The 15,987-nt window shown below is 46.3% G+C and overlaps 1 protein-coding gene across 3 annotated transcripts in view; it reads right to left on the bottom strand.

Moving 5' to 3' along the window:
• Positions 1 to 428: 428 nt before the first annotated feature.
• Positions 429 to 15,987, bottom strand: part of AGXT2 (alanine--glyoxylate aminotransferase 2) — a 43,053-nt gene continuing 27,494 nt past the window's right edge. For 2 of the 3 annotated variants that reach the window (XM_062212518.1, XM_062212516.1), the window contains exons 10-14: positions 14,661 to 14,793; positions 13,212 to 13,303; positions 11,163 to 11,312; positions 5,322 to 5,420; positions 429 to 1,174 (exon numbers count right to left, since the gene is read on the bottom strand). In XM_062212518.1, coding sequence (XP_062068502.1) covers positions 1,058 to 1,174; positions 5,322 to 5,420; positions 11,163 to 11,312; positions 13,212 to 13,303; positions 14,661 to 14,793 — 591 coding nt within the window. In that variant the 3' untranslated portion in view covers positions 429 to 1,057. Of the gene's footprint in view, positions 1,175 to 5,321; positions 5,421 to 10,049; positions 10,213 to 11,162; positions 11,313 to 13,211; positions 13,304 to 14,660; positions 14,794 to 15,987 lie in introns of those variants that run through there. The other variant, XM_062212519.1, reaches the window with a different exon arrangement.

A 15,987-nucleotide genomic window follows, 5' to 3' on the forward strand; every position in this document is an offset into this window, starting at 1 on the left:
TTTGTCAGTATATTTTTATCACCTCTCAAATACTGCATAATCCCTTCTGAACAAAGAAAGAATAGGCCTAAGGCTGAGAACATTGGCAAACACCTGCATCTTGCTAGGACAAGATTACCTTGCTTTGTGTTCACTCTGTCTTGATGGTTTCTTTCCACCAAAGGCAAGTAGTAATGATTTCTCATTTATGTGATTATGAAAAATTTAATATTGAATATACCTTCATCAAAAGTGAAATTAAAGAAAAACATTGACAATTCTAAGACAAGGGATACATGGCAACATATCCAGGAAAATCTGAATGTGCATTCAAATGACTAAAGTTTGCAAAATTCTAGGCTCAGAGATTATTGCAATAGTGATAATGAGGGTTTAGACCTGGGGATGGGGATGACGGCAGTGGGAATGGAGAAGGAAGAACGCTCTGATTAATGTTTTAAGGAAATTAAGGGAGGCAGTTATTTGGGGAATTTTCTGCACAATTTCTCAGGATGCTTTAGGGTATAGTAATGGAAAGCAGATATGAGAAAAGCTTATGTAATACAGGGAACTTATTGTCTCATGTGTCTTGAAGCCCTGAGGGAGGGTAGCTCCAGGATGGGTTAAGTCAATGCTTCATGGACATCTTTCCACCTTCCAACTTTAGCAAATGGGTTTTATCCCCATAGCCCCAAGTCAGCTGGTATAGTTCCCAACAACTGAGGACTGAGGAGTTATGAAAGCTTTCCTGGAAGGCACCTCTACCGAGAGACTTCCCTGCAGGACTCACTGACCAAAACTACACCATATGTTCATGCAAAACCCATTACTGCAATGGGGGACTGTCAGATCCTGAGTAACGGATTTCTTCTCTGAGCTAGGGATAGATTCCTTTCCCTGAAGGATAGAATTCTGAAGATAACAGGGGCTCTACCAACAAGGCTAGTGTCACTCAACCATGTCTTTTCACACCTACTATGAAGAACTGCAGGTTTTCTCCAAATAGGCGTGGTTCTGAAATTCCTCAAATACACCCTTGAAAAGTGGGATGTTCTTGAGGCTTGTGGTTTTTTGACTTCTAACGATGTGATTTAGCTCTTCTCTCCATGTGCTGGCTTAAGGCACAGTGAAATACTTCCACCGCAAAATCAGCTTCTGGCTTAGTGACGCACATTGGGGGCGCAATGCGAAAGGTCTGAGACAAAGGAAATAGAGCAACACATCATCAGAGAATCAAGCATGACATTGAGGAAACGCCCACAACGAAGAGTCCCAAACCTTGCTTTTCTTACGCCTCTCCTATTTCCCTGTCTGGGTAGGTTTCTTCCCCGTCCCTTCCCAGTGTGGAATGCAGGCCAGGCACCCTCCAATCTCAGTCCAAATCCTCACCTCTCCTGGCTCTGCTCCTTTTCCTTTTCATCACCTGCTTACCGTCTACCTTCTGGTTCTTCTACCTCTTTCCCTGAGGTCTTGGGCCCCTCTCTTTACTCCATTTCCATCATGGTCACGGGTAACCTCCATGTCCATGAGTACAACCCAACCAATAGGTTTCACTTTGCCAATTACTGCGACTCCCAGAAACTTCTCCACTCCTCTGCATCCATTCACTCTCGAGGCCAGCTCCTTGAGATAACCCAATGAAAACCCAATGAAATCGGGATAGCCCAATTTCAGACTCCCATGATGTCTGCCCTTTTCATGAAAACTTGACTTTTCTCATTCTTCCTCTGCCTTCAGGTTTTCTACCCGACTCAGAACTCTTCCTGCCCTCTCTACCAAGCTCCAGATTGATGGAACCACTGTCACCTTCCTCTCATTCTGCTTCCATTTCTACCCTTCTGCTGCTGCCCCCACGCAGCCACACTCCAGCCATGATCAAAGCTGAAACTGAACTCTGCTCCAACCCAGAAGGCTGAGAAGTGATAGAGAAAACCACACAGCTCCCTTCACTGACATCCCAAGATCCCCAGGGTCTTGAACTTGTACTGGCCACTGAGATCTTTCCGGTCCTCTGCCAGCTTCCTTTCTTTTTTTTCTTTCTTTCTTTCTTTTTTTTTTTTTTTTGACAGGCAGAGTGGATAGTGAGAGAAAGAGAGAGAGAGAGAGAAAGGTCTTCCTTTTTGCCGTTGGTTCACCCTCCAATGGCCGCTGCGGCCGGCTCATCGCGCTGATCTGAAGCCAGGAGCCAGGTGCTTCTCCTGGTCTCCCATGCGGGTGCAGGGCCCAAGGACTTGGGCCATCCTCCACTGCCTTCCCGGGCCATAGCAGAGAGCTGGCCTGGAAGAGGGGCAACCGGGATAGAATCTGGCGCCCCAACAGGGGCTAGAACCTGGTGTGCCGGTGCCACAAGGCGGAAGATTAGCCTGTTAAGCCACGGCGCCGGCCTCAGCTTCCTTTCTCCTGCTAAATCTTTACTCTTCTCAGTGTCCTTGCTCAACACCTACACCTCTCTACTTCATAGGCAACTATGCCTCGTATTTCTCAGGCGAGATCTTTCTGTTAACCGCCTTGCTCCCCATCCTTGTGTTCTTCCCTGAAGGCTTGGAGAACCAACTGTCTATTCTGTTCAAGTCCAAATTGTGCCCCTGACCCTGACCCTGGATACCTCCATCACCTTTACTCTAGGGAACATCCTGGTGTCCTCTTGCAAATCAAACTTCTTTTCAACTTCCCCCAGGCTATCAACAAACAAGTCTAAAGCTCTCATGACCCAAATCCAAACCAAACTAAATAAAAATGTCCTGACTGCCCATCCCCTATCCCTTCTAGCTACCAATTTTTTTTTCTGAACTTATTCCAAAGATGGGTTAATGCTTCTTGGCCACTGTTTCCCACATCACTCTGGCCCTATTCACATCTCAACCCACTGGGTCTGGTTTCTGCCCCTATGAGCTCTTCGATCTGCTAGGTGTGGAATCCACTGGGCGCTTCTCACCCCCATCCTTCCTGGTTTCTTCTGTTGCACTTGACACTTCAGCCCCCTCCTTTCCCCGGTCCTCTCTGCTCTCTGCTCCCCCTGACTCCATGCTCTTCTAGTTGTTTTCATCCCTGTGCACCCTATTCTGTCTCCTCCTGGCCATCGTCTCCTCCTCTTGCCCATTAGCTGCAGGCATCACCCAGGTTTCCACCCTCACTCCTCCTCTGTGCTTCTCACGCAAGCCCTAGACTTGTCAGTGCGTCTCCTCCTCTCACCGCGGACAAGCCGAGCCCCAGTTCGTCATCTTCACCTTAGCCCTTCCCTCTGAGCCAGAGCTTGAACACAGAGCCAGAGGCTCACAGCACCTTGGAGGGGGCATGCGCAGGGCTGACCGCATTTGTGTCCACCCTAGGGCGGTTTAGACATGGAGGCTCCATCCTCAACTCGCCCGCGTTCTCCAGGTGCGTTCTCCAGTGCACTTCACTTTCAGAGCTGTCCTCGGGGTACCTCTGTCCCCACGACCATGCTGAAGCAGACCGCGCCCATCTCCTCCTGCTCCAGGGACTGTTGCTTCAGTCTGTCCCCTTGCTCTCGTCCTCCTCGAGGACAGGTTCAGAAGTCAGGCTGCTTGCATTTGGATTTTGGTTCTGCCACCAGCTGTGTTGTGGGGAATTTACGGAACCTTTCTGTGCCTCTTATTTTTCATCTATAAAATGAAGGTAATACAAGCAGCCTTCCAAAAAGTCATGGAAAATGTGTATAACGGAAAAACTGTGTATGAATCTCAGAATTATCTTTGACTGCTTTTCCATGATCTTTTGCAAGTACTCTCCTCATAGTAGTTATTTCAAAGGTTTGTTGTAGCAGTATATGGACCAATACAGGCAAAGTGTTTCAAACTGCTTCCTAATCCCTCTCACTGTCCCGGGCCCTGGGCTGCAGCCACACCACTCTCTGTGTGGCCCTCTGCCCTCTGCCATGAACCTGGGAATGCTCTGGGCATAGCATTGGTTAAGGCTGTGCTGAGCAGAAAGGCTAACCTTGGAATGCATTCTCTCTCCTCCCGCAGCACCCGTTTTTTCATTTATAGCGGAGGTCACACCATGACGTCATAGTTTCTGGTTTATGGGTCTTTGTCCCCCACCAGATCCGTGAAAGGAACACCGGATCTTATTTATCATGGGAGCTTCAGTTCCTGCCTCATCATCTGCTGCTTCATACTGAAGACATGTTCACCAAATAACAAAGGAATCGCTAAGCAAGTAGCCAGCTGCTTTCTCTCTCCATATCTCGTATGTCTGGGGGATTTTATTCATTACGTTATGCTGCCTGACTTATACAGAAAAATATTCATGGATTTACATAGAGATCTTGTCGGACAGCTCTGTCTGTCCTGAGAAGGAGGAGGCAGCGAGAGAGGATTTCACAATTCACAGAAATCGCCGAGAGTTGGGAGGGGTGCAGGGAAAGTGGGGAGGGGATATGTTTCCAATGAGAAAGAAACGCGAGTTCCAGTCCCGCTGCTCACTGTGACTACAGACAAGGAAAAGGTGGTGTCTATTTATTTACGAAAGCTACTAGAAAGGATTTCCTGTTCTCACCACCGTGTCATGATCAATGCTGCAGGAGCTGCAAATGCTTTTTCAAGTGATTTGAACATTACACAGCATACATTGTCAAAACATCTCACTGCACCCCATAAAACGTGCAATTATTGTGTGCTTAGGATATTTTACAAATAGGAATAATAATGGGGGGATAAGTTACCCTCACACTTCCACCTCGGCCGGTGTGCCACCCCTGGTGAGGGGCCTGCTGGTGCCAGGGCTGTAGGGTCAGGTTAGGGCACGTCCCACAACAGCACCCCACGCACAGAGCTCAGGGCTCTGGCCAAGGAGCGACGCTTGGCTTTCCCTGGAAGTAGGCAGGCAGCAGCTCTGCCTCCACATCGTCCACCTTGAGTTCTGCCTTAGCGACCTGGCCCAGAGTGGTCCCCCTACTCCTCTGCAGGGGTCACCCGGGTGGGCTCAGGGCTGGTAGGTGATTCCTTGCCGTAGCGGCCACAAAGACTTCACATAGTCTCCAAGTGGGAGCCCAGAGCTAGTTAAGGACATCTAGCATTGCTTTAACAGTGGCTAGAATTAATCCATACACCAGACAATCTTATTTCCTGCTTGGTTGTTTAAGACCCTTATGACCCCTGCTGGAGCAACGCTGGTGTGCGGAGCTGCCTTTTCCTCACTAAGCAGAAAAAGTCAAACCATTTACCACAGTGCCACCTCGTGGCCAGAAGGCGTCACTGCTCCCTTCTTTAGAACACCTGTGTATTAGGAGGTGCAGCCGGGTCCCCAGCACAGTGGGAAAAACCCCCACCAGCGTTGGGGCATCAGGGAGACGCGTATCTAAAGTCCGGCCTTCCTCTTACCTGTGAAAAAATGCCGCCTCTGCCAACGAGGAGCCCCATGTTTTTGCAGTCCTCATGGATTTGATTTATTTCTTCAATAGGAAGAGGCTGGCGGCTCATCTGTGAATACATTTTTGAAAATGTTTTCTATTTGGTGTTTGCATGGCTGCAGGCATTATTGCCAAGAGAGAGGAGAAAAGAAACCTCAAGCAATCAATGCCCTTCTCTGTCCGCCCTCTTCCCTACCCCGTAATTAAATAAAGCTGTTAACTGCAGAACCAGATTTTTGAAGAGTATTATTAAAAATGTGTGTCCTTAATCCCCACTTACCCCAAATGTCTAAAGACAAACTGGAATGTCACATAGGCAGCCAATGAATCTTGGCTTTGCTGATGGCTACTTTGAGAGTTTGGTTCCGTAATAGCTGAATTTCCAGTCTGTTTTATTTATATGTGCAAATTCTCTTCAACTCTTCACTTTGTTCAGCTTGTGTGAAAAGCTCATTTCAAAGTCCAGGATGTGGCTCAGAACTTGCACAAGGGCACGCACGGCCCAAGCTTTCCCAGGGCCACTGCATGGCTGGGCAATCATCACTGGGGTGTGGCCAGTTTGTCCCCATCTTCCCTGCTCCGAGATTTTTTTTTTTTCTGTTCTCTCCTAAGGCTCCGCTCCCCAGGGTCAGGAGCCAAGAAGGAACGTCAGATTTCTGAGCATCTGAGGCTGTCCCGAGCCTCGGGGTTCAGACATGCCACCACCCCTGCTGACACGGGGCTGGGACCTGTGCACTCTCTGTTGTCTCATGCCTTCTCAGCCTGTGAATACAAATGCCTCCCTCTGACTTAGCCCTTTCAAATATGGCTGTGTCTGTGTTGGTTGGATGCTTTTTAAAATGCATATGTTTGGGTCTCCAGCAAGGCCAATCAAGTTAGAGTAGTTGGGGCAATGTTCAGGCATCTGTATTTTTCAAATGCCTGTGCTGAGAGCTGCCCCAACCCTCCTCCGAGGAGCGCTGAGTACGGTTGCTGCTGCTGGCCTCCTGTTTTTCTTCCCCAGCTCACCCAAGCCCGGATCTCTGGCTCAGGTGCACAGGATGTGGTGCCTCTCCAGGGGCAGCCCCTGTGATCCTCGGGAGGTAGAGGGGGCTCGCTCCAGGTGCCCGGCTTCATTACCCTCAGGGTTTCCTCCCAGCCCTGCCTCCTGGCTTTGCCATCCATTCCTGTTTCCCCACCAAGCCCTCATCCAATTCTGTCCCTTAATCCTGCAGCCCCTGGGAGGTGTGGGTGTCTGAGAACAGAAGCAGACTGGACCTCCCTCCCAGGGATGTTTGTATTTTTTGTCTTACAGTTTTGAGATGAGCAAAATGCCATTCACAATTCCGGTCAGGAGCACATGGGATAGGGCGAGGACTAAGATCTCCTCCTTGGTTCAAGAATCTATTCCTGCTTGCCCCTGGAGTCCTAATTGTTGGAGAGGGCAGTCTAAAATAATGGAAGGTTAAACTGTGGCAACTGGGGAGACCAGAGGTCGGATGGGACCAGCCTTGCTGGAATGGTCTCTGGGTAGAGGAAGTAGCTGGGTTGGGGACAGGGGGCTTCTCCAGCACTGTGTATCTAGACCGGAGGCATTTATGTGACTTTACCCCAGTGTTGGTCTGGGGCAGCACCCTCTCTGCTCTCCTGCCCATTGTATTCCGGCTTTCCTCAGCTGTTGGGACTAATTGAATACTGCACGCATCCCACAGGGAAAGGCAGGACTGGAAACTCTTAGTGAGGCAAAGCCAGGGGCCAGGCTGCTCATGCCCACGACCTGTCACAAAGTGGGCATGGTCGTCATTAAAACTCTTCTTGAGTGTATAATGTAGCTTTATGTCTGTCTTTTTTTGGTTTTTCTTTTCTTGTGACTCTGCACTTAAACAATTATAAAAGTAATCCATGGTTATTGAAGAAAAACACTTTAAATAATTTAGAAATGAACAAAGTTTCTGACTGCTGGAGTTTTGCCTCCCCATGCCCTATTTCTAGGAAAACTTATTGTTGAAAATTTGGTGTGAATCAGACATTTCTTCAGTGCATGAAAATACCCTGACATGCATTTTAAAAATCAGGCATTCTTTATATAAAGTCCCACAATTTTGTTTTTAATAATTCACAATATATCTTGGGAGTTTTTCCATGTCAGTATCCTGGACCTAGTCTTTTTTAAAAAGATTTATTGATTTATTTATTTAAAAGGCAGAGTTACAGACAGAGGGAGAGGGAGAGGGAGAGTTACAGACAGAGGGAGAGTTACAGACAGAGTTACAGACAGGGAGACAGGGAGACAGGGAGAGAGGGAGAGAGGGAGAGAGGGGGAGGGGGTGGGAGGGGGAGGGGGAGGGGGAGAGAATCTCGGTCTTCCACCCTTGGGTCCACTCCCAAATGGCTGCAATAGCCAGGAATGGGCCAGGCCAAAGCCAGGAGCGTGGAACTCCAGCTGGGTCTCCCACATATCTCGCAGTGGTCCAAGCAGTGGGACCATCTTCAGATGCTCTTTCAGGTATATAAGCATGAAGCTGGATTGGAAGTGGAGCAGCAGGGACTCGAACTGCTGCTCATGGGGGATGCTGGCATTTCAGGCAGCAATTTAACCTGCTGTGCCACAAGGCCAGCCCTAGACTTAGTCTTCTTAAAGGTTACTAGTATTTCATTGTTTGCCTGTAATTTGTTCAATCTCTTGCTTCAATCGTTTGGGTTTTTAGGTTGCTTCCAGTTTTAATGGTCATGAACAATGTTATACACATCCCTGTTCACATTCAACTTCACATCCTCTTGTTTCTCTTTAGGACACACTTCTAGAAGTGGAGCTGCCAGGCCAAAATGTGCAGACACATTAGAATTTTGGTAGACATAGATAATTGATATAACCTGGTATGGACCAGGTTATATCCTCACCAAGAGTGGCACGAGTCTGAAATCAAACCCCGCACACTAAGCACTTCCCATCTGCATGCTTCCTGGCCATAGAAGTGTACAACTTGTTTAGGAAAATAAGGCATTTTGAGGCAACAAACCCAGTGTATGTCATAGACTGATGGTTTATATACTCTCCAAAACTCATCTGTTGAAGCCTAGTCCCCGCTGTGCTGGTGTTGGGAGGTGATTAGGTCATTAGGGTGGAGCCCACGTGAATGTGATTACTGTCTACTAGAAGAGGTCCCCGAGAGCTTCTTCATCCTCTCTCCATGTAAGGTTACAGTGGGAAGCTGGCCGTCTGTGAGCCCTCACCAGGTACTGATCTGATAGCACCTTGAGCTTGGCCTTTCTGGCCTCCAGAACTGTGAGAAGTAAAGTTCTGCTGTCTGGGGTTGTCACTATGGCACAGCAGGTTAAGCTGTCACTTGTGAGGCCAGCACTGATATAGGAGTGCAGGTTCGTGTTCTGCTTTGCTTCCAATCTAGCCTCCTGCTAATGCCTCTGGGAAGGCAGTGGAAGATGCCTGGAAGATGGACCAAGTACTTTGGCCCCTGCACCCATGTGAGAGACCAAGATGGAGTTCCTGGCTCCTGGCTTCAGTCTGGCTCAGAATCAACTGTTGCAGCCAGTTGGGGACTGAACTAGCAAATGGAAGATCTCTTCCTCTCTCTCCTTCTCCTCCCCCACCACCATGTCACTCTGCCTTTCAAATAAATAAACCTTAAAAATTCTGTTCTTTATAAGACTCTAGGTTTATAGAAGTTTGTTATAGAAGCCTGGAGTGACTAAGCTAGTGGAAGAAATCTTCTTAAAAGAGCTCCTCAGACAATGAGTGCTATAGGTAGCCTCTGTGTTGGGGAGAAGCAAGAGCAAACTTTAAGGGAGGGGCGTGTGATAAAGAGCAAGATCTGAAAAAAGACAAGGCTAGCCCTCCAGAGAGGATGGGGTTGGGCTCTATGTGTGGGGAGAACCTGGAGCAGCATTTAAATTCAGGAGAGTGAAAAGTGTTGAAGGGAGAATGAGTAGAACGAGGCACTGGAGGAGCTGGGATTTAAACCTGGGTGATCTGCCGCAGAGCCCAAGCTTATAACTAGCAAATGGCAGAGTCAAAGGAAGAAGAGCTCATTCTATAGTTACTCTTTTATGGCCCATTCTATTTTTTCCCCAATAGAGTTTGTACATCTTTCCATGTCAAATGTATTTGAGGGGTCTTCAAAAAGTTCATGGAAAATGCATAATACAAAAAAACTGACTCGATTTTCATTCTTGTGCACCAATGTCAATGATCTTTCAATTTTAACTTTCTGGAGTAACCTCGTGTCTTTGCCTTTGTAGAATTTAGCTTATTCTGTAGCAATGGCCCTTTGGCAGATTTTGATGTTTTGCTAAGTATCAGTGAAATTCTTTGTTCTTATGATCTTAAGCCTGCAGAGGTTGGGTTCAGAGTAGGAGGAAAGGGAGGAACTCCTCCTCTCTCATTGGACTTCTCTCTGCAGAGCCTAGACTTTGAGGGAGAACCTGGGAAGGAAATTGGGATGGACTCTCCTGAGGCTTAAAGTGGGCTGCAAGCTGAGGTGAGTGGGTGATGCCTCATGAGCCTGGTGTCCTCCTATTCTTTGTCTATTTTCCTGTTGTCGTTTTTAGCTTTCAAATCTTACATAAACATTCCAATTCCTAGTGGCTCTGCCATGTGGTATTAATAATAGAGTCCTATATGCATAGTCTGATCTGTTGTTAAAAGAACGGAGCATCAATCCTCCTAAAGGAGGAAGTATGGTGAGATCAATAGCAAGAACTCACTTGGGAATCTGTGGACAAGAGTGAGGGAGATGAGGTTGGTTTGGCTCCTCCTCCCCAGGCTGCTATTCTCCTTTGAAGATCTAGGCCTCGTGCTGTGGAGGAAAGCCACCAATTTCTGCTGGCATGGACTGTGGGGCAGCAGTGGAAACCAAGGGATGGAGCTGAGTGACAGCAAAGAAAGGATCATCAGGAGTTGCAGATTATTTTGTGGTGCTGAGGCTGGGTCACTGGAAGAATGGTGGAGTGAGAAACAGTGATATTGGAGGGAATAACTGGTTTTGGGGAAAATGCTAAGTTCAGCTGTTGTCCTGTTGAGTTCGGGGTCTCAGTGGGGAACATTTCTCCCTGGTTACTTAAGAGATTGAAATAAATTCACAAACAAGCAAACACACAAAGAAGTACAAGAGTCCAATGTCTCTTTAACATCCATATCCCACACCTTCACCACAGCTTCTCCTGGCCCTCCTTCCTCACTTCCACTAGCTCTCTGAACAACCTGCCCCTCCCATAACAATTTGTAAGCACAGAGACTCCTCGACTTAGGATACAGTTATGGTACAATAACCCATTGCAAATTGAAAATACTGTTAAGTCAAAATGCATTGAAAACATTCCATCTGCTGGACATCACAGCTTGGCAACACAGCCCACCGTAGGGTCACAGTTGTTTCCCCTTGTGATGGTGGGGCTGGCTGGGATTTCCAGCAGTGGCTACCTGCTTCATGAAAGGGAACTGTACTGCATATGACTAGCTGGGAAAGGATCCAAACTCTAAATTCAAAGTATGTTTTCTTCTGAATGCCTATGGCATTTAGCAGGTGAGGATCATCTGTGTCCAGTTATTGCCTGTGCTCTTGGCCTCATCTGGCAAGAGTCCTATCAGGTCCTTTTTCCAAATGCTCTCCCTCACCCCGCTAGAGTTCTCAAAGATCTGCTAGCCTTTCGTTCATGCTCAACACTCCCTGCTCATCTCTCAAGGACTTTGCTGAGTCTTGGTATCTGTGTGGGCTCGCTCTCTGAGAATGAAGAAAGTGAGCTTTCAGCTTATGCTTCAGACTTGAACCCCTGCTCACCCCAGGGACCACAGAGAAAGCAGCTGAGCAGCACCTACCTTGTCCTGCACCATTTCTATCCCTATCATGAGGCCTTTGCCTCGGACGTCACCAACAATGTCAAACTCATCCCGCAACTGAGCAAACTTCAGTAACATGTAGGTGCCAACTTCTTGACTATTTTCCTGTAGCTTTTCTTCTTTAATCACCTGTTGAGAGAAAGCCCCAAAATAACCTTCATGGCAGATATCCTAGGATTGACTGAGTAGCACACAGAAGAAAATGTACATGACTTGTTTTTACAGGAATTTAACCAAACAGAACCCCGAACAAAGTCCAGGGTGGTCATGTCACAGACTGCAAAACTACTTCTCATAAGAAGAAAACTCTTGGTAGAAGGGATGCTCTTGTCCCTAACCCCTTCACCTTCATGGTGGACAAGAATTTAGGAAAGAATAAAAGCTGTGTCTCAAATCAATCAAAACCATCAATCCCATAATACTGAGCATCATTATTGCCAGGCTTCGCTGAGAACTGGGATGCTGTGATAAATATGACAGTTGTTCTAAGGAATGGGGAATAAGACGCACCTGTCACACAGAGACCTTCAGTCAGTCAGTCTCCCTCAATCACACACAGACCCTCAGAGCCTGCAAAGCCTGAGTGGATCCTGGTTTCTTTAGCTGAGCCCAGAGCTGGGACATGAACAGATATAGAAGGATTTTCGCCTACCCTCCATTAACTGCAGAAACCTGGGATTCTTGACAAGCCCATGCGTATTTAGTTGATAACAATTGCATGGCTCCAGGTGAATTTTTATGTTTTAAGAGCTATTTGTTCACCAAATCCTTTCTATCTTCTAAATTGTTGAGGTGCCACAGCACCTAAAAAAATTTGTCAAGGTCTGAAAGACGAAATGACACATTTCTACCAACACTTTCTTTTCTCAGGCTCTAATCATCTTTGAAGGTAGCTAATGAGTGAGGGCAGATTTTACTTGTTTACTTCTATTTCAAAACACTTCTAAACTTGTTTGTTGAATAAGAAAGTCATGTTCTTGATTACAAAATCAGAGAGTATGAGTGTGGTTGGTAGAATGGCTCTTGTTAACTTTTGATCCTTAGCCACCAAGCTTACCTCCCCACAATTAACTGTTGCTATTTATTTCTTGGACATTCTTCCCAAAAATAAAATACTTTTTAAAGCAAATGATATTGTACATATTAGCAAGGACATTTTAAAAAAACCTCTTTCAACAGGTGAAACTGTAGGCTCGTGTGGATTAGGGCTGAACAATACTTTAAAATAGCAGAACTACCTACTGGTCATCATATAGAACTAAGTTTCTTTTTAGTTTTTTGCTTTATGAGAGTACAACAAAAGGAATAAAGAACAACACACAAGATAGGACCAAAATTAATCAAAAAAAGGATAGCAGTTAGCAACTTTGCATAAAGTGTTACTCAGATAGCAAAGAAATTTTAGTGCTACCAGTTGGCTAGGATAATTCTTGTATTTTCCATGTAGTGGTTTATTATATATTATTTCTTTGTTATTTAAACAATTTTAAGCTTAGTTATTTGAGAGGCAGGGAGACAGACACACAGAGAGAAAGAGTGTAAAAAAGAGAATGCTCCCACCCACTGGTTTATTTCCCAAATGCTTGCAATGGCCCAGGTACGCTGGGCTGTGCCAAAGCAGGGAGCCAGGAAGTCAATCCAAGTCTCCCACATGGATGGCAGGGATCCAAGTACTTGAATCATCACCTCTGTCCCTCAGGGAGAGGAGAACATTACCAAGAAGCTGGAATCAGGAGTGGAGTTGGAACTCAAATCCAGGTACTCCTATATAGGATGTGGCTGCTCCAACCAGCATCTTAACCATTAAGCAAAATGCCAACCCCGATATTGCCTTATACAATATTTCAATCACCTAAAGCAGATTTTTAAAAAAGGGGAAAGGCAGAATAACTGGAAATCTAACTTAAAAATAATGAATTAGTAACTAATTCATCAATAATGCAATATGTAGAGTTCTGTAATGGGTGTGTGGTTTTGAAATAGTTGTTTTGTGAAATGAGGGAAGTTCCTGTGGCTGCTGGCACAAACCTCAAGCACGGCAGATCCAATGGCGCAGGCCAGGGGCCCCCCTCCAAAGGTGTTGAAGTGAAGCAGGCTTTGAGCCAATGACTTGGCAATCTCTAGAGAAACAAAAGGAAAGGAGGGGTTGAGGATAACATATTTGCCTCCATCCTCTCTCACCACACCACTGGGACCACATTTCCTTTCACATTATAAACGACATCTTATGCAATTCATTCCTCACCCATCTGATACAGGATGTTGTAGGCTGAACTATATCCATCCCAAATTGATGTGTGGAAGCCCTAACCCTGAAAGTGACTGTATCTGGACACAGGGCCTTTAAGAAGGTAATTAAAGTTACATGAGGTCATAAAGATGGGGCGCTATTCCTATAGGACTAGTACCCTTACAAGAAGAGGAAGACACCAGAACTTAATCCTTCCCTCCCACCCCTCGTCCTTTGCTCCCTCTTTCCTTGTGCATAGAGAGGAGTGGACATTCTAGGCCAAAGTGAGAAAGTGGCCGTGTGCAAGCCAGGAAGAGAGATCTCACTAGGAACCAACTCTGTTGGCAACTTGATCTTGGACTCTTAGCCTGCAGATCTATGTGAAAATAAATGTCTGCTGTTTAAGCCACCCAGTCTGGGGTATATTGTCTTGCCAACCTGACTGGGCTAATATTGTGCATAAGGAAAAATGGTTCATGTACTGAACGAGAAGTTTGACAGCAGAATGTTTAAGGTATGATGTGGACAGTTCTTGAAATCTAGATCTATGGGAGTATACATGGAACCTTCAATTAGCTAAAACTTCTTTCCTGAATTCTATTCTTGAAACTCACATGGAAATGTCAAGAAAAAACTCACATTAAGGATTTAGAACAAACTAGATTATTTCAGAGTCAGTATAGAAACCTCAGAAGTGTGCTTACTGTTGATGAGAAAAACAAGTGAAATCATTTTAAGATTTTCAATGGCCAATAGTTCATAAAGAAACTGCTTTCTGTGAAGTAAGATGGAAAATGCCGTTAATCCTAATGTTCATTTTCAGGGTAAGTGAGGCTTCACTGTACTTGAATGTTTTGTTGATGAGATATCAGAAGAGAAATCTATCATTCTGGGCCTTGAGTTCACAGCTCATTGGTGTGGCAAGGCCAGGTGCATCTCCTTCAAGAATATGACTCCTCTGGGGGGTTCAGGTTGGTTTCATAGCTCATTTTCCTATTCTTAGGCAGTTGGTGGGAGCCTGTGATTCGTTGCTGGGTTAGTCTTCCCTACAGCAAGAGCAGAAAGGGCTGGCTTCCTTTCATACGTTTCATAACCTGGCAGGAAGATCATTTCTTTCACTCACTTAGGAAATGCATGGTGTAGTTCTTGTCACTGCCTGCAACCCATATGAGCTCCAACCCACATCCTTTGTACAAATGCCAAAGCAGGAGGCCCAGTGGCAAGCACAGACTGCCCGGAGAGCCTACCTGGAGTGGTCACAACCGCTGCCATGGGAAAGCCATTCCCAATCCCTTTAGCCATGGTGACGATGTCAGGCAGAACGTCATGGGTTTGGAAGCCCCAGAAGTGAGAGCCCAATCTTCCAAATCCTGTCTGCACCTAAGGGAAACACATTCAATACCACTGAGACCCTTTCAAGAAATGAAATTCCCCTCATCCTGATTCTTTGTTCTTTCCCCTTTATTTTTCTTCCTCCTTCTCTTCTTCCTCCTCACCACCACCACCACAACCATCATCATCACCATCCTTGTAGTATCCTACTCAAGGCACTTAATCTGTATCTGAACTTTTAGGCACCAAAAGTCATTTTCTAGTCTTCTATGATCCTGAATGTTTCCTACCTCCTCTGATCCTCTGTTAATGCCCGTCAGGTACAAATACTGGTTACAATACACACCTGGCTGCCATGAGGGTCCTCTCAAGGGTGCCTTGAAGGCAATTGCTATGATTAGCAATCTTCTTAAGCATCTCCTGTGTGTGAAGCAGTGGGGGAGAAAAGCGAGAAGCTGGGTTTGGCCCCAGCTGGGATGCAGGAGCTTCTGTCAGTTTAGTGGAGCTGTGGCACCTGCCGCCCTTGTGGGCTGGCCATTCCCTCACCAGAGCTCCCACCCCTTCCTGAGGATCGTATCATGAAGAGGACCCTTGGAGTCAGTTACCTCAGGGATGAGTTTACCCCCACCCCCCAGAAATCACTGCGATTGGGCCCGAAGTCGACCTTAGTCTTTTGTGCACACTGTTGCCTGTCTCTAGAGGCCCTTTCTGCTTCCTTCTAACTCCCTTCTGTCCTTCCAAACATGCCTTCCTCATCACTCATTCTAGGAAGCCTTTCCTGAATACCAGCCGGCTCCCACTCAAGGCAGTTGGGACTTGTGGCTTTCTGAACCTTTCATGTGGACCCTTAGGGGCAGGGTATGAGGGGGTCTTAAAAAAAACCTCATGGAAAATGCATTTATGGAAAAATGGATTTATCAATTATGAAAAAATGGATTTATGTATCCAAAATTTTAGTACCCAAACCAATGTATCTCTCAATTTCATTTTCTGCAAGCTTTCAAAAGTGCCCTCATGTGTGTCTGACGGCAAGGACCATGTCTCCTTCCTCTCTCTGCCTTGTCCTTAGCAGAGGACCTGCCACAAACAGGAGGCTTGGTATTTGCAGAATGAATGAAGGAGAAATTCCCAATTTATCAATCCCATGAACACCCCCATGAAAATTTCTGCCGGAGCCTTCCCAGGGAACACTCCTTGATCTCTTTCTGCTCCTCAGCTTCTCTGTTGGACTGCCTGTGTCTC

The sequence above is a fragment of the Lepus europaeus genome, chromosome 15, assembly GCF_033115175.1.
Source record: "Lepus europaeus isolate LE1 chromosome 15, mLepTim1.pri, whole genome shotgun sequence".
NCBI classification, from domain to species: domain Eukaryota; kingdom Metazoa; phylum Chordata; class Mammalia; order Lagomorpha; family Leporidae; genus Lepus; species Lepus europaeus.